At 30.5% G+C, this 25,349-nt stretch overlaps 3 protein-coding genes across 7 annotated transcripts; 1 reads left to right on the forward strand and 2 right to left on the reverse strand.

Annotated features, from left to right (window-relative positions):
* Nucleotides 1–308: 308 nt before the first annotated feature.
* LOC110655894 (peroxisomal membrane protein 11A-like) lies at nucleotides 309–1,809 on the reverse strand. Its single transcript, XM_021812382.2, has one exon. The coding sequence runs from the start codon at nucleotides 1,619–1,621 to the stop codon at nucleotides 830–832; it is 792 nt and encodes a 263-aa protein (XP_021668074.2). The 5' UTR covers nucleotides 1,622–1,809; the 3' UTR covers nucleotides 309–829.
* Nucleotides 1,810–5,123: 3,314 nt separating this feature from the next.
* LOC110655900 (anthocyanidin 3-O-glucosyltransferase 5-like) lies at nucleotides 5,124–6,688 on the reverse strand. The gene has a single exon (XM_058130835.1). It carries the CDS (start codon nucleotides 6,686–6,688, stop codon nucleotides 5,255–5,257), a length of 1,434 nt encoding a protein of 477 aa, XP_057986818.1. The 3' UTR covers nucleotides 5,124–5,254.
* A 6,115-nt stretch (nucleotides 6,689–12,803) lies between these two features.
* Nucleotides 12,804–24,318, forward strand: LOC110655913 (uncharacterized). 5 transcript variants are annotated; one of them, XM_058130838.1, is made up of 4 exons: nucleotides 14,537–14,894; nucleotides 22,877–22,902; nucleotides 23,001–23,142; nucleotides 23,966–24,318. In XM_058130838.1, exons 2-4 carry the CDS (start codon nucleotides 22,886–22,888, stop codon nucleotides 24,107–24,109), a joined length of 303 nt encoding a protein of 100 aa, XP_057986821.1. In that variant the 5' UTR covers nucleotides 14,537–14,894; nucleotides 22,877–22,885; the 3' UTR covers nucleotides 24,110–24,318. The 5 variants fall into 5 exon arrangements, 3 of the variants coding, with proteins under 3 accessions (XP_057986819.1, XP_057986820.1, XP_057986821.1); XR_009141888.1 differs by lacking the exons at nucleotides 14,537–14,894; nucleotides 22,877–22,902; nucleotides 23,966–24,318 and adding exons at nucleotides 12,983–13,553; nucleotides 23,491–23,584 and having other exon boundaries at nucleotides 23,041–23,142; XR_009141887.1 differs by lacking the exons at nucleotides 14,537–14,894; nucleotides 22,877–22,902 and adding an exon at nucleotides 12,985–13,553 and having other exon boundaries at nucleotides 23,041–23,142.
* The last annotated feature ends 1,031 nt before the right edge of the window (nucleotides 24,319–25,349 follow it).

Below are 25,349 nucleotides of genomic sequence, written 5' to 3' on the forward strand. Positions count from 1 at the left end.
TATTAATTCAAGCCTCGCGAGTTTCGACTGCCATTTTCTGTGTTTCCATGATAAAATTCTCAACACAGCAGAAACTTTTCTTATGTTAATAACAATTTTATAGAAGTGCAGAAAAGGAGTATACCCATCAGAAATCCAAAACAGAAGAAGAAAAAGATGATGATGATTGTGTGGATTATATAGGACGTTCAATCCTTCCCATCCTATCTTCAAATACCAGATTCAAAGAATCAAGCAGATAACACAAACACAAATATACTAGTTCAAAATCAAATAATGACCAAGTAATCTACCACTATTAAGCTAGATTAAGATAAAAGGTATTCAGCTCAAAATCTATTAAATGTAAGGATGACAGAACAGAACAATGATATAGGACAGGCATCAAGGATCCAAGCAAGTTCCAATGAGCCATAACTTTATCTTCAATAAAGATTTGCTAATGGCTTATACAAATATCCCTTGCACTATGGATTTCTTGAGGGAAAAAAATCCTAAAACTATTACGTCCCTATTCAGACATGTCACATAAATATTAAACATGAATTCATATTGATCCTCCGTCAGTGTACGATTTTATTATTATGAAAAAGAGCGAAGCTCAGACACAAGAGAGTCCCTGGGCTTCAGAGGAGGCTGTATTTTGTGTCCTACCCCAGCAGCAAAAGAGTTTTCACACCCTTTCTTTTGTCTCAGTTTTGCGGCTATAAAATAACATAATTGCTTTCCAATATTTTTCTGCCAATAATAAACCTTAAATTCACAATTTATATATTTGTAAAAGAATCCTAATTCCTCAACAATCGTACTTTTTGAAACGATGCCAAACTCAGCAAGAGACCCAGTTCTTGTGAGTACTAATCAAGGCAGATACAAGTCCTGCTAATGACACCAAGAACGGCGCCGAGAGCCGCCCCTTCCCGTCTCGAATATCTGCTAACGCCATTAACCCATCAGCAAAATCCTGCACAATTGAAAGTTTCTTCATCAACTTCTTCTCTCTCAGCTTTCTCATCTTCCCCTCCTCCACTTGATTCCCATTTCCTCTCAGAAATGCAACCTCAATAGTTGATTCCAAACAGACTTCATCTTCAATTAATTTCTTCAAATCTCTAAATTTGAGAGAAATACTACCCATGTATCCAATAAACTCGAACCAGGCACTGATTTTTCCCAAATTTTTCAAGTGTTTGGTATCGATCAAGCCTGCTTTAGCCAGCCAAACAAACTGTTCAATAAAATAATAGAAGCCTTCGCCTCCGTAAGCAATGATGGAGAGGAGAATTTCTTGTTTAGAATGGAAATGAGAGTTTCTAAGAGCGTTGAGGTCCTGAACAAATTTCCCGAGTCGAAAAGCTTTGCGACTGAGTCCTATGCTAGAGTCAAAGCTCTTTAGCCGCTGAGTTAAAATTAGGGATTCGGGAAGAGCTGAGGAGGCCAAAATGATCTTGGAGGCGTAGCGTGAGACCTTAAGGAGCTTGTCCACGCCGTCTCGCTTACCGAGGTAAGCTTCGAGGTGGTTAAGGAAATCTCTGTCTTTGGCTGGGTTTGGTCGCGCTAGGGTTTTAGGGATTGGTGCTGGAATGGTCGCTGGTATCTGTCTTGAAGTCTCGGAATCCATGGAGCAGCAGCTGCCTAGAGAGAGAGAACTGGCTGGTGCCTGGCGTGCGAGCGAGAAAATTGTTAATTGAAACGTAGAAAACTGAGACGACGCCGTTGGATGATATTCCACAGAAACAGAAGTAATTCGCGCGTCCGGGTAGATTGGAAAACGGCAGCGTTGAGCTCCTGAAAGACGATTAAGATTTGTTTGTTTCGGTACCGCTTTTCATTGTTATGCGTGCCACACGCAATCATTTAATCCACTTAAATATTGGGCTTGAAGTTACCGACCTTGAGTCCATATGTAAACCCATTGACGGGCCCCAAGCCCACGTTTGGCAAGTAATCTGTATTAAGAATAGCAGCAGATGGGGTAGCATAAAAATTATCCTACCCAATTCGAATTTAATAATATTTTCAGTATTTAAATTCATTTTATTTTATATATTTTAATTAATAATTTACATAAAAATATTTTTATTATTAGTTTATATTTAAAAATTTTAATAATTTTATAAAATATTTAAATTTTATTTATTTAAAATTATATATATATAAATATTATTATAAAAAATATATATTTTATAATTAATTAATTATTGATTTAGATAATAATAAAATTTAAACTCACCATGAGTATTACTTTTCAAACTGAACGTGTTACAAATTAAATTATATATTATTTAAATTTATTTTATTAAAATTCGATCAAATTAGACAATCATAAATATTCAACCATTTCCATCCCTATGTAAGCAAACTGAGTCAAGGTTAGCATCACAATATTAATATTAATTTTTTAATTTTTTGAAGAAATTGGATATTGTGTATTAGTTAAACAAGTACAAAAAGGAATAAAATTCTTAATATCATAAATTTTATTTAGTAAACAAATTAATATTTAAAAGCTCTAAATGTAATGATAATTTTCTGAATATCAATTTTTCATATTTAAAAAAATAATCATTAAATATATGGAAAACTTTTTATCTATATCTCATTTATTAAGAATTTCACATATAAACATATAAATTTCACTTATTTTATGTGTAAGTATCACTATATATATTTTGTCTACAAAATAATATTATTATTTATTAGTAGTTAAAAGTAAACAACTTATAAATATGAAAGCGAAGCAAAACTTATTATTTAGTTGTGAGAATTCATATATATTTATTATTTTATTTTAATTAGTTAACAATAATTTAATATATTTATAAAAATATATATATATTTTATTGGATGGTCTGCTTATTTATTTTTAGATATATATATATAATATTTTTTAAATTAAATATATATCTGCAACCTGAACAACTTAGTGCAATAATAACTCTTATCCCATTTTACACCTAATATAACTCTTGAAATATATATATATACCCTAATCATCTCTTCTGCTAAATTTTGCTCTCAAAACCTATTTGTCACCTCTTTTTTCTATCAAATACTCTCAACGGGTATTTTCATTATCTTTTAAATTATTATTATATATATATATATAAATTTACTATTTATAATCTGAAGTGTGTAGAGAATCCCTAAATTTTTTTATTCTCTATTCATCACATTCGATTCTGTTTTCAAGATAAAAATTCTCATTCTTCATTCAATAATGGGTGAATTTGATTTTATTTTCTTTTCTCGATTTGTTATAACTACTCTATAAATTTATTATTTTTTTTCTTTGATAATTGGTATTGAATTGGGTTGATTATGATTACTGTGAGATAATAACCTTCAATTTCTATTTTATTTATATATATATATATATATATATATATATATATATATATATATATATATATATATATATATATATATATATATATATATAAACCTTCGTCCCCCTGTTTCATCCACGTCTGTCCACCGAATTCGTCCCCCTGTTCACTGAATTCGTCCCACCCAACATATATTTATATATATATATATATATATTAAAATTATTTTATTTTATTATTATTTAATATTTTTCTTTTATATTTTGGATATATAGGAGATTCAAATATTCATTATGTCAGTTAAAATTATCTCTCTTTTATTGAATCTAGCTATTATTTTGGAGATTCCAGGTGAGTGGTAATTATAGTACATGGCACTGTTTTAGTCCCTTTTAAAATTTCTTAGCATTAAGTTTGTTATTAAATGAAATTTTAAATCAATATTTTAACAATTATTTTATATGTGATTTTATAGAGTTTTATTTTATTATTGAATTTTATTCGATTTTGATTAAATAATTAATTTTGTCAACTATCTCTGCATTATACCCATTAAAATTCTGGGAACAGGCCTTTAATGTATTTATATTGATTGATATTTGACTATAAAATTTATCGATGGGTTATACTGAATTGATTTGAGATTGATTTGATTTTATTGACTCTCTGAAACTATTGAAATACACTATTGGAATTGCACTATCAGTTATTATTTGCTATCTAAAATTTTTTATTGATTTTGATTGATTTGTACAAATTGATTTTCTATTTTGAATTGGTACCTATGCCCAGTATTTGTTTCTATTATCTGGCCCCGCCGTGTGGACTATCACGGTATTAGGTTGCATTGTCGAGTCATGCATCATTGCAGTTTATGGTTTGCATTAGTGTCATATGCATTGATATCTGTGAAGGAGGAGGAAGGTATCTAATATCTGGTAGCGCGCTTACCATCTGGCCTTTGGTGATGTGGGGTATTATCACCCTGGTGCACTGTACAATAAAATTTTTATTGAATGAATTTCTTTTATATATATGTTTTATGAAGTTATTTTATTAATGATATTGACAGCATGAGCATGATTTTATTGAATAGAAAATTTATTGTGAAATTAATCAAGCGTCTGTCTGTTCCTATTCCATTGTGTGCTATAATTATCATTCACTGAGCATCTAGCTCAAATCACGTTTTCTCTGTCTGTTATCTGTTTCAGATCATTAGAATTCTGCAGCTGATCCAAATATTCAGTCCATTTTCTGGAGAGGGACAACTTTGATTTGTTCTCACGGTATGTCCGAATTCATGTTTTCTCGGACTAATAATTAGTTTAATTTATTGAACAGTTTAAGTTTTTATTTAAATCTGTAGAGACTCCGCAGTTTACCTATGGGATATTTATGATATTTATTCAGCATTTTATTTATTTGGATTTTGTCTATTTTTGTGATTAGTAAGTGACAATATATCCATCCAAGATACTCTGATAAGGTTTGCATGATTTAAGAATATTTAAATTATGCGCCGGTCACCATTCAGAATTTTGGGTCGTGACATTAGTACAGTTGAAAATATTAAATAATATTATTCTCTATATCTTTATATATAAGATTTTTATTAATTAAAATAATTCATTTACAATTATATAAATAAAAATCATTAGTTTAAATGTATATTATAATTGCTCATCTCCGAAAATAAGGAGAAATGTATTGTGAATCTAGCAAAGTACTTTGTCTATAGTTTTACTTTTATTTGTGGAGTTCATAATGTCCTCAGGCTCAAGACTTGTGAGATTTAATTAACTTAAAGCTGATGTTTATTTATTGATAGAAAAGCGTAACATATCTCCTTGTTACAGAGAACACACAGAATTCTGACAATGGAGAATGAAATATCATGGAAATTTATTCACCAATGTTTCGGGCTAAGCCTTCCATTCCTTGGCCACACGAGCAAGAGAATCATGAGACGACCCACAAATATCCAAAGCTTTAGCAGCACTTTCCTGTAGCTTTAAAGCCCTTGTTCTCATCAACTTCCCTTCCTCGCCTTCTATCACCAGTTTTACAACTCTCTCTATCTCTTTACGTCCTACCGTCGTCTTCCCCTCTCCCACGGCTGGCTTGATCGCCACCCCAACTTCCTCTGCTAATATTGTGGCGTTGATTCTCTGCTCTGCGTAGAGCGGCCAGGCAATCATTGGTACACCATAAGTTACGCTCTCCAATGTTGAGTTCCACCCGCAGTGAGATAGAAATGCTCCGGTTGATGGGTGTTTAAGCACTAACCCCTGTGGAGCCCATGATGGAACCACCAGTCCCCTTTCTTCAATCCTCTCAAAGAATCCTTCTGGTAGATAAGCCTTTGGATCGTTAACGTCACTTCCCACGTTGAAAAATGTAGCAGAGGCACTACTATTTGTTGGTGAAAGGACAACCAGGATGAACCGCTGCTGGCTCAGTTCCAGCCCCCATGCTAGTTCAGTGAGTTGCTCAGCTGTCAAGGTGCCACCGCTGCCGAGAGCTACAAAGAGAACAGAGCCAGGCGGTTGCTTGTCTAGCCATGCAAGGCATTCTATATTCGAGGCAGCAGCAGTTGTTGTTTCTTCTTGTTTGATCAGTGGTCCTACTGGGTGAACACGTGGTGTGGGTATTTGTTTGAAGAATGAATTCTCTCTTACAGCTTTAAGGCCAACTGGTTCGAGATCCTCCCACGAGTTAAGAAGTATCCCAGCTGCCAAAGGCAATCGGCTCACATGAAGTAAATACCATTTATATTCATCGATTTTCCGGTTCTTAATTTGGTCCAGCAGGTCTTCAGTTCGAATCGGGATACAACCAGGAACCTTAATCGGTTCTGGGAGATCAACGAACTCACCATCCACTTCACGGTCAAGAGTAGGAAGATAAAGAGAAAGGGTAAGCAAAGCGGTGGATGCAGTACAGAACGAGTAAACTGGGATTGATAATTCACCGCAGACCTCGAAAGCTTGGGTGCAGAACAAATCAATGACAAGTGCTTTTGGGTTGCCTAACTCTACGAGGACAGATTTCAGAGACTTGAGACTCTCTTCTACAATGACACATATGCGAGTAAGAACCAGCGTATCATCGGTGGTAATGGCAAAAACATCAACCGGAGGAAGCTCGACGATGTCAAGGCCAGAAGGGAGAGTTGGTGATCGGAGGAGCTGTTCCTGGGCCGCAGAGGCTTCGTTGGTGGTGATGACAAGGAAGCTCACATGGAAGTCATGGTGGATGACTAGTCGCTTAGCGAGCTCGAAGAGAGGGATGATGTGGCCCAAGCCTGGGCTTGGCAGCAAAGAGACGTGCGGCTTTGTGGTTTCAGCTACCATCATCGCTTCTTTGATGTGTGTGTTTTTCTAAGAAGAAGAAGGAGGAGGAGGAGGCAGATGTTAATTGAAGGCAGTGGGTTTTTTTACCGTACAGGATAAGTTAAAAATAAAAATTACAAAAAATGGGTGTGGTATGAAAAATTTACGGATAACAAAAGTTAAGAGCTCTAAAAATGTTAGTGTAAGTAGTATTTTAATGTTCAAAACGCTATCAATGATAGCGTTTTGTGTAAATTAAAAAAAAATAAAAAAAAAAACTGGACGTTACTTTAATTTTTTTAATATTTTAAATAAAATATAAATATTATTTTAATAAATAATATTATAATAATTAATATTATATATTATAATAATTTTATTATAAAAAATTATTTTTTATTTAAAATTAAATTAAATTTTAATTAAATAAAAAATTAAAAATATAAAATATTATTATAATAAAAAAAATTAAAAAAATTAAATGAAAACCTAGACACTACTATAAGTAGCGTCCATCTTCTTATTTAATTTTTAATTATTTAATTTTTACATTTTAAATAAAAATATAAATATTATTTTAATAAATAATAATATAATAATTAAAATCATATATTATAATTTTTTATTATAAAAAATTATTTTTCAATTTAAAATTAAATTAAAAAAATATAAAAAATTTGTAATGTAATTTAATTTTAATTTTTAATTTAATTTAATTTTTAATTAAAAAATAATTTTAATTTTTTATTTAATTAAAAATATTATTTTAATAAATAAAATCATAATATTTAATATTATACATTATAATATTTTTATTATTATAAAATATTTTTTTTTAATTTAAAATTAAATTAAAATTTAATAAAATAAAAAATAAATAAAAATAAATAAAAAGCTTAAGAAAAATTAGTCGTGTCCATTTTTTTTTAATTTTTAATTATTTTATTTTATATTTTAAATAAAATATAAATATTATTTTAATAAATAAAATTATAATATTTAATAATATATATTATAATATTTTTATTATAAATATTATTTTTTAATTTAAAATTAAATTAAAATTTAATAAAATAAAAAAAATAATAATTAAAAAATTTAAGAAAAATTGGACGTGTCCAATTTTTTTTTTAAATTTTTAATTATTTTATTTTATATTTTAATTAAATTTTTAATTTTTAATTAAAGAAATATTTTTTTATTTTTTATTTTATTAAATTTTAATTTAATTTTAAATTAAAAAATAATATTTATAATAAAAATATTATAATATATATTATTAAATATTATAATTCTATTTATTAAAATAATATTTATATTTTATTTAAAATATAAAATAAAATAATTAAAAGAAAAACTGGACGCTACTTATAGTAGCGTCCAATTTTTCTTAAAATTTTTATTTATTTTTATTTATTTTTTATTTTATTAAATTTTAATTTAATTTTAAATTAAAAAATAATATTTTATAATAATAAAAATATTATAATGTATAATATTAAATATTATAATTTTATTTATTAAAATAATATTTTTAATTAAATAAAAAATTAAAATTATTTTTCAATTAAAAATTAAATTAAATTTAAATTTAAAATTAAATTACATTACAAATTTTTTATATTTTTTAATTTAATTTTAAATTAAAAAATAATTTTTTATAATAAAAAATTATGATATATGATTTTAATTATTATACTATTATTTATTAAAATAATATTTATATTTTTATTTAAAATGTAAAAATTAAATAATTAAAAATTAAATAAGAAGTTGGACAGTAGCGTCCAGGTTTTCATTTAATTTTTTTAATTTTTTTTATTATAATAATATTTTATATTTTTATTTTTTTATTTAATTAAAATTTAATTTAATTTTAAATTAAAAAATATTTTTTTATAATAAAAATATTATAATATATAATATTAATTATTATAATATTATTTATTAAAATAATATTTATATTTTATTTAAAATATTAAAAAAATTAAAATAAAAGCTGGACTTATAGTAGCGTCTAGCTTTTTTTTTAATTTGTACAAAACGCTATCATTGATAACGTTTTGGACATTAAAACGCTACTGGGACTAGCGTTTTTAGGGCTCTTGACTATTCTCACCCTCATCTCATAAATTTTTCATACCGCACTCATTTTTTATAATTTTTATTTTTAACTTACCCTTTTACGATAAAAAAATCCGAAGGCAGTAGCAGATAGTTTAAGGTTTTTGTTGTGAGAACCAACACGCATGCACGTAATTTATAGAATAAGAAGGAATTTTAAGGAATTTATAGCATTATAATTTATTATTTACTACCATTCATTTCTCAACATTTTTAAGTGATAGTTCTTTACGGAATAAAAAGGAATTTTATGATAGTTATAACATTATAATTGATTATTTACCACCATTCGTTTAAAATTATTTAAATTGAAATAATATTAGTGGAAGAATACAAGTCTTGTATTCATCGCCAGCCAATGAAGAAATATCATTTATATTAATTAATGTCCAGCTTTAAGAAAGTTGATGCTGTTTTCTTAATTTTATTATGAAATTATCCTATAAAAAAAAAAAATAGAAGGAACGAAGTGGGATTAGTTGTGCTTTATGCCTTTATTCTTGTTTAATATGCAGACCTAATTAATAGGGTTATTATCAGATTAATGTAAAAAAAAAAATTATCAAAATAATGTAAAATTGAAATAATTTATCAAAATAATGTTTGTAAAGAATACAGCTCATGGTAAAAGCCAATTAGAAAAAGCAATTTTCATGGCGTACGTGTGGATATTAAGCTGCAGAGCAAAACGTTTTGCTCTATAAAACGCAGACAAACTTCATAACTGACACGTTATGCAGGTGAGGGACAAGAGAAAAAAGCCACCTTAGCTGATATTTTCCAAGGCAATTGTCACGGCACAACACTGTATAAATGGCCATGGCACAATAATAGTACTTGCATGGCCAAGTGGGGGTCTCAACAATTAGCTAAAACAAGAATAAAAAAATTACCATAGTTTGTTATACATGGCGAAGTGGCCAACTTTCTCTAATTTTATTGTGCCATAAAATTATTTTTTAAATTGTACATATAAGCTTTATAAAATATTACTTCACCAGCAATACATTTTTTCCCTTTGTCAAATTTTAGTACTTAGCTTCTTTAAATAACTTTTGTCACTTTTATTAGTATAACTCTGAAAAATGCGAGATTAGCTAGCTTGTTTAGAGCAAAACTTTTGCTCTTGCAGCTTTAATAATTCACTCGAATATATGCCGTGAAAAATATTTTTTTAATTAGTGTTTTATTGTTTAATGCCTAAGCAATTGATTTTTGTTGGCAAACAGTATTTTAGTAAATTATTTTTATTTCACATTTTTTTAATTAAAGCATCTTTTATATATATATATATATATATATATATATATATATATATATATATATATATATATATATATATTGTTTTTTAATTGATAATAAATAAAATTTAAGCAGAAATTTATCTCTTTATCCCTTTTGAAGGAATTTTCAAGTTGGAGGTGGGCCTACATGCAATAATTTCAGCTTGTGAAACCTTTATTTTTAGTAAAAAAAAAAAAATACATTTTTTTATAAATAATATCTTAATTGTGCACTATAGATTCTATTTTTATCAAGGCATCTAGGCAAGAGTTGAACCATCCATGGGTCTCAATAATTTTAAGAATATATCGAATTAAGCAGTGCAATTATGTAATTGTGTGATCATCTGTTTATTTTAATCATCGGATAATCCTTTTTAATCATATTATTTTACACATGCTTGAGATGTATTGTGTAAATTACCTCGATTATATAATATTCAAACTCATCTTACTAGAATTCAATCAAATTAAATACTCATAAAAATTCAATCCATTACCATCCCTGCACCCACCACCCTTTTTTCTGGGGAGGTTCTCTCTTTGGATTCTTTTCTTAACGGCATGGAATTTCTCCACCAAGAAGACCATTTGTATTATCAACTGAATGCGACACTTTATGGCCTAAGGTTTCCTTTCCTCCTCTGCGCTCAGCTCTGCTCTCCCATCCGCCAACTTCTAGTTTCCTGCCACATTTCCATTTATGCCATTGCTACTCATTACGCACTATGTTCTTTTTTCCCTTAAAAGGTACTCATTTTGCAATTCATGGTTTGTCTTTTTCCAAATCATTCTTCATAATTCATGTCGCTTTTTCTATTTTTGTTAATCATTTCCTTCGTTTCAAAGCCTTAAATTTAACGAAAAGGTCAATTGAATTATGATTAGCTTAATTATTAACCACACTAATCATCATCATCATCATCCTCATTTAGATTTTTGAAAGGTGATTACTTAATGGCAATTTTTCATTAGGATAATATGGAATACTAATATATTTCCAGTGCAGATGCAGCTATAATTCAAGATGCATTGATTATAGCTTAGAAAAATATTGTTTATTTTGGTATGATGTGTGAGCCTATGTCAAATAATTTTATTATATCAAGTGGTTTGTCTGCAACAATAATATAGAAAATATAAACTGCATTCTTCTACGAAATAAATACATAAAATAATCTAATTTTTATGAGTTGTGTTGAATTAATGTTCTCCAAGCTTATCAAAATTAAACAATCCTATCAAAATAATCTTACTTATAAATTAATTATAAGAAATTAAAATTTCTATTAATCAAATTTGAGGTAAATACATTTATCTATCAATTACATAAAAGCTGAATTTTTTTAATTTTTTTTTATTTATTGAAGTCGAATAGGTGAACTTAATTGCTATACTAACTGAGAATAAAAATACTTACCACGTATGCATATATTAATATCATTTAATAATTTTATTTTTAAATAATAACAACATAATAATACAGAATCTCAAATAAAAAAAAAATTCAAACCCTAATAATAAAACGCTTGCAGTTGGCTCTAAAATACACTATCGAAGTAGCGAATGGCAAATATGGAAATTGTGCTTCAATTCCAGTCCCTTTCGAAACCGAAAATGGTGAAGCAAACCTGACACCTGGGCAACTTAACCGGCAATAACCGGTTCCTCACTAAATACGGGCATCCGTTTTAAAAATCTCCAAAAACCGGTCCCTTTTTTAAGTCTATCTTCCCTCCCTTCACTGTTATCCGACTTCTCTCCACCTCCTTTGCTCTCTCTCTCTCTCTCTCTCTCTCTAGAATTCAATGGCCTAAGGTTTCCTTTCCTCCTCTGCGCTCAGCTCTGCTCTCCCATCCGCCAACTTCTAGTTTCCTGCCACATTTCCATTTATGCCATTGCTACTCATTACGCACTATGTTCTTTTTTCCCTTAAAAGGTACTCATTTTGCAATTCATGGTTTGTCTTTTTCCAAATCATTCTTCATAATTCATGTCGCTTTTTCTATTTTTGTTAATCATTTCCTTCGTTTCAAAGCCTTAAATTTAACGAAAAGGTCAATTGAATTATGATTAGCTTAATTATTAACCACACTAATCATCATCATCATCATCCTCATTTAGATTTTTGAAAGGTGATTACTTAATGGCAATTTTTCATTAGGATAATATGGAATACTAATATATTTCCAGTGCAGATGCAGCTATAATTCAAGATGCATTGATTATAGCTTAGAAAAATATTGTTTATTTTGGTATGATGTGTGAGCCTATGTCAAATAATTTTATTATATCAAGTGGTTTGTCTGCAACAATAATATAGAAAATATAAACTGCATTCTTCTACGAAATAAATACATAAAATAATCTAATTTTTATGAGTTGTGTTGAATTAATGTTCTCCAAGCTTATCAAAATTAAACAATCCTATCAAAATAATCTTACTTATAAATTAATTATAAGAAATTAAAATTTCTATTAATCAAATTTGAGGTAAATACATTTATCTATCAATTACATAAAAGCTGAATTTTTTTAATTTTTTTTTATTTATTGAAGTCGAATAGGTGAACTTAATTGCTATACTAACTGAGAATAAAAATACTTACCACGTATGCATATATTAATATCATTTAATAATTTTATTTTTAAATAATAACAACATAATAATACAGAATCTCAAATAAAAAAAAAATTCAAACCCTAATAATAAAACGCTTGCAGTTGGCTCTAAAATACACTATCGAAGTAGCGAATGGCAAATATGGAAATTGTGCTTCAATTCCAGTCCCTTTCGAAACCGAAAATGGTGAAGCAAACCTGACACCTGGGCAACTTAACCGGCAATAACCGGTTCCTCACTAAATACGGGCATCCGTTTTAAAAATCTCCAAAAACCGGTCCCTTTTTTAAGTCTATCTTCCCTCCCTTCACTGTTATCCGACTTCTCTCCACCTCCTTTGCTCTCTCTCTCTCTCTCTCTCTCTCTCTCTCTCTCTCTCTGCTCCCCAAACCCTAATTCTCACGGTATTTCCATTTTATCTTCTCAAGAACTCTGATTTTCCTCTGCAGATCACTATAACTTGCCATTTTCGGTCCCACCGGGAACAGAGCTAGGGTTTCGGAAGAGTCCAGACGGAAAAGCGAGATTTTGAAGAAGGCACAGCAGAGACCCAAGAAGCCAGCAGCGAAGGCTGCGGTTTCGGAGATGCAGCAAGCTGTAGTTAAGGACAATTTGTCGGTGGACAGCATGTGCTCTTTGGATTCCAATTTTTCTTCTTCTTCTACTACTACTTCTTCTTCTACTGCTACTACTTCTTCTTCTTCTTCTACTTGGAGCCGGTCTTCGGCGAAGCTGGCATGTCCAAGGAGGACTATGAAGCGTACTGGTTTAAGAGCTGTCAAGATTGCTCCTGATGGTGGGAATTCGCCAAAGAAGGACGTGCCGGTGAAGAGGTGTGATTGGATCACACCGCAATCTGGTAAGTCATATGTGAATTGTGCTCTTACGAAACAATTTACTATCTTTACTTGTGAGGTTGAGTTGGGTACAGGTTTTTAAATATTCGAGATGGTAGAATTTGGAAATTAAGATAATGACATAGTGGTTAAGCAATTGTAGTTGAAAATGGGCATGAGCCATCCATCTAAGTTATTGAAGTTTGTAAGGTTGTTGCCAAGTCTTTGTTGCAGTAACGGTCAACAACTAGGGAAGAATAATTGCGATTATGTTCATTATATTATCTTAAATGCTCGTCTCAGTGTTTCTTTGGCCTTGAATAGGATTCCTTACATGGCCACTGTCACTCACTGAGATGAAAGTCCATCAAATCTGTGCGGAAGTTGAGCCGAAATGTTATTTGTATGTTAGCAATTTTGGGTGAATTTCTAAATTAAATTGACGTACTACCTGGAAGTTGCTAGATATTGCCTCAGTTGTTTTGATTGTATTGAGAACATAGAGAGTTTAAACTTGTCCCTCAAAACAGATGCCAATTTAATAGTAGCATGCCAAAGTGATTAGGCCAAGTAGCATCGTTCTGTCTACCTTGCTAGGTGAATAATATGGGGGACAATTTTATTGAATTAAACTAACTTTTTGTAGTTTTAATTTTTTTAGCTTGGGCAGCATAACTACTAAACATTTAAATGCCATTACTGGCCAGACATGGCAAAATTTTGCACACAGCTTACTAAGGATATCACAAGCCTGCTAAATTTCACTTCTGGTCCATGTATTTAACTAAATAAGAACTTGTTGGTCCATTATGCTTTTATTTTCATGTGAACATTGTGACATACCTAACTCGTGAAGGTATTCCAGCATTTTCTAGGAGGCTTTTCTAGCACCACATCAAAACAAATTCTCGCAACCTTTCCTCTCATTCTATATTTCTTTTTTTTTTTTTTATTCGAAGCTAATTTAATATGTTTATTTATTTGTTTAAGCAAGCCACTTTTTCTTGTCCCCTAGAATTTTTAAATGTATAATTCTTCTTTAAAATCTTAACAAATCAACTTAATCGTGTGCCATTTTCAGGTTATTTCCTCTGTTTTCTCAGATGCCCCAGTTGTTACTTTATCTGATTGGAAAATCAAACTAGCTGTTTATGGTTCACATTTATGTACTTTTCATCAACAGATCCATTTTACATGTCTTTCCATCACATAGCTAACAATATCGCTTTTTCGCGCTTTTCACTATAGACCCACTTTATAAGTCTTTCCATGATGAAGAATGGGGAGTTCCAGTTCACGATGATAGGAAACTGTTTGAGTTACTTGTGTTTTCACAAGCATTAGCAGAAACGAGCTGGCCAGCGATTTGTCACGACCCAAAATTCTAAACCGTGACCGGCGCATAATTTAAGTATTCTTAAATCATGCAAGCCTTATCAGAATATCTTGAATAAATATATTGTTACTTACTAATCCCAAAAATAGACAAAATCCAAATAAACAAAATGCTGAATAAACATCATAAATATCCCATAGGTAAACTGCGGAGTCTCTACAGATTTCAATAAAAACTTAAACTGTTCAATAAACTAAATTAATTATTAGCCCGAGAAAACATGAATTTGGGCATACCATGAAAACAAATCAAAGTTGTCCCTCTCCAGAGAATGGACTGAATATTTGGATCAGCTGCAGAATTCTACCGATTCAAATGGATAATGCATGAGAGAAAACGTGGTTTGAGCTAGATGCTCAGTGAATGATAATTATAGCACACAACGGAATAGGAACAGGCAGACGCTTGATTAATTTCACAATAAATTTTCTATTCAATAAAATCATGCTCATGCTGTCAAAAATCATTAATAAAATAACTTCATAAAACATATATATAAAAGAAATTCATTCAATAAAAATTTTATGGTACGATTGCACCAGGTGATGATACCTACATCACCAAAGGCCGATGGTAAGCGCTACGGATATCAGATACATTCCTCCTCTTTCACAGATATCAATGCATATGATACTAATGCAAACCATAAACTGCAATGATGCATGACTCGACAATGCAACCTAATACCGTGATAGTCCACAGATATCAGATACCTTCCTCCTCTTTCACAGATATCAATGCATATGATACTAATGCAAACCATAAACTGCAATGATGCATGACTCGACAATGCAACCTAATACCGTGATAGTCCACACGGCGGGGCCAGATAATCAAATGAGCATCGGGCACGGTACCAATTCAAAACAGAAAATCAATTTGTATAAATCAATCAAAATCAATAAAAATTTCAGATAGCAAATAATAACTGATAGTGCAATTCCAATAGTGTATTTCAATAGTTTCAGAGAGTCAATAAAATCAAATCAATCTCAAATCAATTCAATAAAATCAAATCAATCTCAAATCAATTCAATAAAATCAAATCAATCTCAAATCAATTCAATAAAATCAAATCAATCTCAAATCAATTCAGTAACACATCAGTAAATTTTATAGTCAAATATCAATCAATATAAATACATTAAAGGCCTGTTCCCGGAATCCTAATGGGTCTAATGCAGAGATAGTTGACAAAATCAATTATTTAATCAAAATCGAAATAAAATTCAATAATAATATAAAACTCTAGAAAATCATATATAAAATAATTGTTAAAATATTGATTTAAAATTTTATTTAATAACAAAATTAATGCTAGGAAATTTTAAAAGGGACTAAAACGGTGCCATATACTATAATTACCACTCACCTGAAACCTTCAAGACAATAATTATTTTCAATGGAAGAGAGACAATTTCAATTGACTGACTGAATATTTGAATCTCCTACATACCCAAAATATAAAAGAAAAATATTAAATAATGATAGAATAAAATAACTTATATATATATATATATATATATATATATATATATATATATATATATATATATATATATATATATAAATTTAAAGATATTTTCTCACAGTAATTATGATCAATCCAATTCAGTACCAGTAGTCAAAGAGAAGAAAAATAAATTTATAAAGTAGTTGTAACGGTTTAAGGAGAGAAAATAAAAATCAAATTCACCAATTATTGAACAAAGAATGGGAATTTTTACTTTGAAAACATAATCAAAAGTGATGAATTGAGAAATAAAAATTTAAGAATTATTTGTGCACATCAAATTATAAATCGTAAATTTATATATAAATGTATATGTATAACAATAAATAAAAGATTATGAAAATACATGTTGAGAGTATTTGGTAAGAAAAGGAGGTGACAAACAGGTTTTGAGAGCAAAGTTTAGCAGAAGAGATGATTAGGGTATATATATATATTTCAAGAGTTCTATTAGGTGTAGAATGGGATAAGAGTTATTATTGAATTGGGTTGTTCAGATTGCAAATATATATTTAATTTCAAAAATAATATATATATATATATCTAAAAATAAATAAGCAGACCATCTAATAAAATATATATATTTTTTATAAATATATTAAATTATTGTTAGCTAATTAAAATAAAATAATAATAAATAATAAATGTATATGGGTTTTCACATACTTCTCCCCTTAAAAAAAAATTCGGTCCCCGAATTTGAATAGACAAAATTCTAACCTGAAGAATCAAATAAGTGAGGATACTTGGCTCGCATTTCAGATTCTGCCTCCCATGTGGCCTCACTACTTGAGTGATAATGCCACAAGACTTTGACCAAAGCCACTTCCTTAGACCAGAATTTCCTAATTTTTCGATGTAAAATATTTACTGGTTGCTCCTCATATGACATATCATCCCTAAGTTGCATAATTTGAGGTTGTAAAACATGAGATGGATCTGGTACATACTTCCTAAGCATAGAAATATGGAAAACTAGATGTACATGTGCAAAACCAGGTGGAAGGGCTAAACGATAAGCAACTGCTCCAATTCTCTCCAAAATTTCAAATGGACCAACAAAACGAGGGCTAAGCTTCCCTTTCTTCCCAAACCTCATGATTCCTTTCATAGGGGAAACTCTCAGAAATACATGATCACCAATCATAAATTCTACATCTTTACGCTTAGGGTCAGCATAACTTCTCTGTCGACTTTGAGCAGTCAAAAGTCGATCACGAATTAGTCGAACCTTCTCTGAAGTTAATTGTATCAACTCTGGTCTAGTAAGCCTTCGTTCTCCAACTTCATCCCAACAAACCGGTGACCTACACTTTCGACCATATAATGCCTCATATGGAGCCATCTCTATACTTGCCTGATAACTGTTATTATAAGCAAACTCCACTAAGGGCAAATGATGATCTCAACAGCCACCAAAATCCATAACGCATGCACAAAGCATGTCCTCTAATGTCTGTATGGTCCTTTCTGACTGTCCATCCGTCTGAGGGTGAAAAGCAGTACTAAAGTCTACTCGTGTTCCTAAAGCTTCTTAGAATTTCTTCCAAAATTGAGAAGTAAACTGAGTACCACGATCAGAGACAATGGAAACTGGAACTCCATGAAGACTAACAATCTTGTTTATATACAACTGTGCAAGTTTAGCAAAGTCATATGTAGTCTTCATAGGAAGGAAATGAGCAGATTTTGTCAATCTGTCCACTATCACCCAGATTGCATTGTAACCACCTCGGGTACTAGGTAGACCCACAATAAAGTCCATGGCAATATGCTCCCACTTCCACTCAGGGATAGGCAATGGCTGAAGTAACCCAGATGGTCTCTGATGTTCTGCCTTAACCTGCTGACAAGTCAAACATTTAGCAACAAAGTCTGCAATATCCCTCTTCATGCCACCCCACCAATAATGCTCCCTTAAATCACGGTACATCTTAGTTGAACCTGGGTGTACTGTGTAAGCAGAATGGTGTGCCTCCTCCATGATTTCTCTTCTCAACTCATCAACATTGGGGACACAAAGTCTAGTGCCATAACTAAGAACTCCATCATCATTCAACATGAATCCTTGAGCTTGGCCTTGATGAATATTATCTATAATCTCACACAGCTGAGAATCCCTCTTTTGAGCAGCCTTAATTCGATCAATCAAGATAGGCCTAACTCGAAAATGTGCTAAGAATGATCCAGCTATGATTTCAAACTCTACTCCCTGATCTAGCAACCCATGTAATTCTCCAATCAGAGGCCTCATCTTGGTAGATATATGGGCTAAACTATCAGAAGACTTCCTACTTAGAGCATCAGCCACTACATTAGCTTTTTCAGGATGATACTGTATGGTGCAATCATAATCCTTCAGTAATTCTACCCATCTTCTTTGCCTAAGATTAAGATCATGTTGGTCACAAATGTATTTGAGACCTTTGTGGTCCGTGAAGATTTCACAAGTCTTACCATACAGATAGTGCCTCCAGATTTTCAAAGCAAAAATTACTGCAGCCATTTCCAAATCATGAGTTTGATAATTCTGCTCGTGCCTTTTCAACTGACGAGAAGCATATGCAATAACCCATCCATGTTGCATCAAAACACATCGTAAACCAATCCTAGAAGCATCACAATATACTACATAACCCCCTGATCCAGATGGAAGGGCTAACACTGGTGCTGTAGTTAAACGAGTCTTAAGCTCCTGAAAACTTTTTTCACAAGCCTCAGACCACTGAAATTTCACATTCTTCTGTGTCAACTTAGTTAAAGGTGCTACAATATGAGAGAAGTCTTGAACAAACCATCTATAATACTCTGCTAAACCCAAGAAACTACGAATCTCTGACACAGTTGTGGGTCTAGGCCAATAAAGCACTGCCTCAACTTTCTTCTTATCAACACACACCCCATCCTTAGATACTATATGGCCTAGGAAAGCCACACTATCTAACCAAAACTCACATTTTGAGAACTTGGCATATAGCTTGTGTTCTCGTAAGGTCTGAAGGACAATTTTCAAATGCTGTTCATGCTCCTCCTTACTCTTTGAGTACACTAGAATGTCATCGATGAACACTATAACAAATTGATCTAAGAAAGGCTTGAAAACTCTATTCATGAGATCCATAAAAGCGGTCAGAGCATTGGTAAGACCAAAAGACATTACAAGAAATTCATAGTGTCCATACCTAGTCTTAAAGGCTATATTGAGTATGTTTTCTTTCTTGACCCTCAATTGATGATACCCAGATCGAAGATCAATCTTTTTTGAAAAATACTTTGCACCTTGAAGTTGGTCAAACAGGTCTTCTATGCGTGGAAGAGGATACTTATTATGCACAGTTACCTTATTCAATTGCCTATAATCAATGCACATTCTCAAAGACCTATCCTTCTTCCGTACAAATAACACAGGAGCACCCCATGGAGAAACACTAGGGCGAATAAACCCCTTATTAAGTAGGTCCTGTAGTTGCTCCTTCAACTCCTTAAGTTTTGCGGGTGCCATACGATAAGGTGGCATAGATATGGACTCAGTTCCAGGAACTAAGTCTATACCAAACTCTACCTCTCGCTCTGGGGGTAAACCTGATAAATCTTCTGGAAACACATCAGGAAACTCCTTAACCACTGCAACATTCGCTAAACCTGCACCTTCTACCTGAACATCTCTAACATAAGCTAAATACCCTTTACACCTCTTTCGTAATAATCGTCTAGCACTCACTACTGAGATAAAATTACTAAAGGCTACACTGCGATCTCTCTGAAATTAAAATTCTTCCTCCCCAGGAATTTTAAAGAGTATAACTTTATTATAACAATCCAATGAAACGTGATTAGTGGCTAACCAATCCATGCCTAAAATCTCATCAAACTCAAATATATCTAAAGAAATAAGATCTGTAGTTAATTTCCTATTTCCAATGTGAACTATACATCTCCTATACACCATATCAGCGTCTATTGCGTTCCTCATAGGTGCTGATACAGATAAAGGATACTCTAACAAAGTAGGTGGTGTACTAAATATCATAGAAAAGTATGGAGAAACAAAGGAATGGTTGTGCCCCAGTCTTAGCCATAGGCATCTGTTCAAATTTTTTATTAATAGTTTGAGGTGGTACCTCCCTTGTTGGATCATGGTTTGCACCATTAAGACCCTTGGCCCTAGCTCTCCTCTTATGTTTAACAGATAGTTTGAGGTGGTACCTCCCTTGTTGGATCAAGATTTGTATCATTAAGACCCTTGGCCCTAGCTCTCTTCTTACGTTTAACAGACCCAGGCACCTATTCATTTTAATAAACAAGCATTAAATTTGAAAATGCGAGCCAAATTAAGACAGGTGAAAAGGATACGAAGGATGCAGACATCTAAAGCAATGATAAGCTGAAAAGACGTTAAGGATCCTATGCTCCGCAAGTTTACTAAACCTCAACCGAGCTCTGATACCAACTTTGTCACGACCCAAAATTCTGAACCGTGACCGGCGCATAATTTAAGTATTCTTAAATCATGCAAGCCTTATCAGAATATCTTGAATAAATATATTGTTACTTACTAATCCCAAAAATAGACAAAATCCAAATAAACAAAATGCTGAGTAAACATCATAAATATCCCATAGGTAAATCATGAGTCTCTGATTTCAATAAAAACTTAAACTGCTCAATAAACTAAACTAATTATTAGCCCGAGAAAATATGAATTCGCATACCATGAAAATAAATCAAAGTTGTCCCTCCGCAGAATGGATGAATATTTGGATCACCAGAATTCTACCGATCCAAACAGATAATGCAGAGAAAACGTGGTTTGAGCCAGATTCTCAGTGAATGATAATTATAGCACACAATGGAATAGGAACAGACGCTTGATTAATTTCACAATAAATTTTTATTCAATAAAATCATGCTCATGTCAAAAAATCATTAATAAAATAACTTCATAAAACATATATATAAAAGAAATTCATTCAATAAAAATTTTATGGTACAGTGCACCAGGGTGATGATACCCCACATCACCAAAGGCCAGATGGTAAGCGCGCTACCAGATATCGGATACCTTCCTCCTCTTTCACAGATATCAATGCATATGATACTAATGCAAACCATAAACTGCAATGATGCATGACTCGACAATGCAACCTAATACCGTGATAGTCCACACGGGGCGGATAATGTAAACAGAATCGGGCACAGGTACCAATTCAAAACAGAAAATCAATTTGTACAAATCAATCAAAATCAATAAAAAATTTCAGATAGCAAATAATAACTAATAGTGCAATTCCAATAGTGTATTTCAATAGTTTCAAATAGTCAATAAAATCAAATCAATCTCAAATCAATTCAATAAAATCAAATCAATCTCAAATCAATTCAATAAAATCAAATCAATCTCAAATCAATTCAGTAACACATCAGTAAATTTTATAGTCAAATATCAATCAATATAAATACATTAAAGGCCTGTTCCCGGAATCCTAATGGGTCTAATGCAGAGATAGTTGACAAAATCAATTATTTAATCAAAATCGAAATAAAATTCAATAATAATATAAAACTCTAGAAAATCATATATAAAATAATTGTTAAAATATTGATTTAAAATTTTATTTAATAACAAAATTAATGCTAGGAAATTTTAAAATGGACTAAAACGGTGCCATGTACTATAGTTACTATTCACCTGAAACCTTCAAGACAATAATTATTTTCAATGGAAGAGAGACAATTTCAACTGACTGACTGAATATTTGAATCTCCTACATACCCAAAATATAAAAGAAAAATATTAAATAATAATAGAATAAAATAACTTATATATATAAATTTAAAGATATTTTCTCACAGTAATTATGATCAATCCAATTCAGTACCAGTAGTCAAAGAGAAGAAAAATAAATTTATAAAGTAGTTGTAACGGTTTAAGGAGAGAAAATAAAAATCAAATTCACTAATTATTGAACAAAGAACGAGAATTTTTACTTTGAAAACATAATCAAAAGTGATGAATTGAGAAATAAAAATTTAAGAATTATTTGTGCACATCAAATTATAAATCGTAAATTTATATATAAATGTATATGTATAACAATAAATAAAAGATTATGAAAATACCTGTTGAGAGTATTTTGTAGGAAAAGGAGGTGACAAACAGGTTTTAAGAGCAAAGTTTAGCAGAAGACCTGATTAGGGTATATATATATATATTTTAAGAGTTCTATTAGGTGTAGAATGGGATAAAAGTTATTATTGAATTGGGTTGTTCAGATTGCAGATATATATTTAATTTCAAAAATAATATATATATATCTAAAAATAAATAAGCAGACCATCTAATAAAATATATATATTTTTTATAAATATATTAAATTATTATTAACTAATTAAAATAAAATAATAATAAATAATAAATGTATATGGGTTTTCACACAATTCTTCACATGAGAGACATTTTCAGGTATGTCATTCTTCACTTTCCGTTTTTTAGCATCAATTTAAAAAAAAAATGCCTTTGGTGCATTTTGTCTGATTTTAATTGTTGGATCCCCGTCTCAGGAAACTTTTTGACAACTTCAATCCATCTTCTGTTGCGCAGTTTACTGAGAAGAAGCTGCTGTCATTGAAAGAGAATGGCAATCTTTTGTTATCTGAACCAAAGCTTCGTGCAACAGCGGAGAATGCTAAGCAGCTGCTTCAGGTAATTATTTTCTTTTTGGTGGGCCTTAGATACATATTTTCTTTTTGGTGGGCAAGTTGAGCTAAGGAACAAAAAGATTTTTGAAAGAAATTGAAAAATAAAATCACACTGCCACCTCAATTCTCAACATTTTCATAGACTAGCACGAGTCTATAGGATGAAATTCGTCATGTGCCTTAATATAGGTTCCATTATTGGAACTTAGAATTATTTTGATATCTCCAAAAAATTGAAAAAGCAGGGGATTGTCTTGAATGTACGGAACTGTGTTTCAAAAAACGAATATTGGCATCTATTCATACAAAGATAAAACCTAATTTGCGTCCACTTGGTACATATAATTTGCAGGTTCAGCCGGAGTTTGGTTCCTTCAGCAGCTATTGCTGTCGTTTTGTGAACAACAAGCAATGAAGAAATGCATTTTGCTATTATTATAACCTAATTCAAACATAATTAATTTAGTATTTATCAGTATTCTATAAAATTTTAGAGATAATAATTTTTAAAATTATTGTATTTTAATTTTAAAATGACAATCTAATCTTGACTAGCAGTTGAGATTTAGATAAGATTTTATTTTATTTAATTAAATTTTAATGTTATATAAATAGTATAATTAATCAATATTTGAGTTAATGGGGTTATACAGATGGTTTCTTTCTATTCAATAAAAATGTTCTTTATTCCTCATATTTATTTTTGTTCCAAAAGGCATGCACATCAATGACCAGTTAAGACGCCAAAAGCTGAACTTATAAGCAAGGATATAATGCAGAGGGGCTTTCGTTGTGTTGGACCTACTGTTGTTTATTTGTTCATGCAGGTGGATGGGATTGTTAATGATCATCTCGTAACATGCTTCAGATACCAAGAGTGCAATACAAATGTCAAAAAGAATTTCGATCCTGTGACTGAAGAAACAAAGATGGTAACTGAAGCACTGGAGAACAAATTTTTATCTCAATGACCACAGTTGCCTGAACTGTAACTTTCTCCTGACTAATCACACTATTATGATCATAGCAATATGAGGGCAGATGTTCTCTAGTAATGACATAGGATTCCTTTCTTCTGTATGTTTTCGTAGCATAATCTATTCTTCCACCTGTATCGTTGACCTAAACTGGATGATACTCCAGTGAGAATTTCTTGTGATAATGCACATGACTTCATCCATGCTGTGCTCATCTTGGATTCAGGAAATTTCTGAAGTTCATGTCAGATTCATTATTGTCCTCTCTGTATTTTTCATTGTCTTAATTCTCTAAAATAATTTCGGCAATCTTTTGAGCATTATTTTTTTAAAAACATCTAATATGTATATATATCTATTTAGTATTACACTTCTTATTTTCTTTTTTATTTCTTAATAATATATAATTATAAATGTATTAAATTAATTAAATTAAAATTATCTTCAATTAGACTTTATTTATAGTTGAAGATTTTAATTGTTATATCATGGTAAGATATATAATATTATAAAGTAATTATTGCAAATCTTGAATACATGTGTAAATTATATAATTAAATAACTTATTGAAATTAATTATTAAATTTAAATTTAAATAAATTAATAATGAAAATAAAATTATAAATTGAATGTATATGTTATAAATTTATTATAATTTAATAAGAAATATGATAATAAAAAAGTTATAATAAATGTATATATATTTATTATATATAATAAAAATAACTAATTGTATTCTAAAAAAAATTAAATATTTTAAATTAAAGAATAAATTATATTATATTAAAAAAATAAATATTATTTATATTTTAAAATTAAACTCTAATTCAATTTCAAACTTAAATTAAATTATTACAGATCAATCTAAGATGGTCAACTTAGCAAAGCTTTAAAACTCCAAGAGATTTGAAATTAAGACACGCCATATGCCTTAATCCCAAATAAGTTGGGTTGGAGGATAACATGCATTAGATGCAATGAAGGTTAAAAAGGAAAAAAAAAATTGTACGCTTAGAAACAAGAAGATGACCAAAGCCACGTGCCCTAAATGATAAACAGAATAGAAATCTCAAATGAGGAGATACTGATGAAGACCAGACGCCTCCATTTCAGACAGTAGACGACTTCCCTACACTACCACTATTTATATAATATAAATTTCCTATTATTTATTTTTCTCTTGTACATTGTCTTGTTTTTATATTGAATGTCTCCGTAAGCGAACGTGGGGCTT

The sequence above is a fragment of the Hevea brasiliensis genome, chromosome 12 (genome assembly GCF_030052815.1).
Source record: "Hevea brasiliensis isolate MT/VB/25A 57/8 chromosome 12, ASM3005281v1, whole genome shotgun sequence".
In the NCBI taxonomy this organism is placed as follows: Eukaryota; Viridiplantae; Streptophyta; class Magnoliopsida; order Malpighiales; family Euphorbiaceae; genus Hevea; species Hevea brasiliensis.

What these genes read in the sequence shown, in the direction of transcription:
- LOC110655900 (XM_058130835.1), bottom strand. Translation starts at nt 6,688, where the DNA reads ATGATGGTAGCTGAAACCACAAAGCCGCACGTCTCTTTGCTGCCAAGC.
- LOC110655894 (XM_021812382.2), bottom strand. Translation starts at nt 1,621, where the DNA reads ATGGATTCCGAGACTTCAAGACAGATACCAGCGACCATTCCAGCACCA.
- LOC110655913 (XM_058130836.1), top strand. Translation starts at nt 13,280, where the DNA reads ATGCAGCAAGCTGTAGTTAAGGACAATTTGTCGGTGGACAGCATGTGC. An exon ending in TTGGATCACACCGCAATCTG is followed by an intron (nt 13,554 to 13,854) that starts GTAAGTCATATG and finishes GGCCTTGAATAG; the next exon opens with GATTCCTTACATGGCCACTG.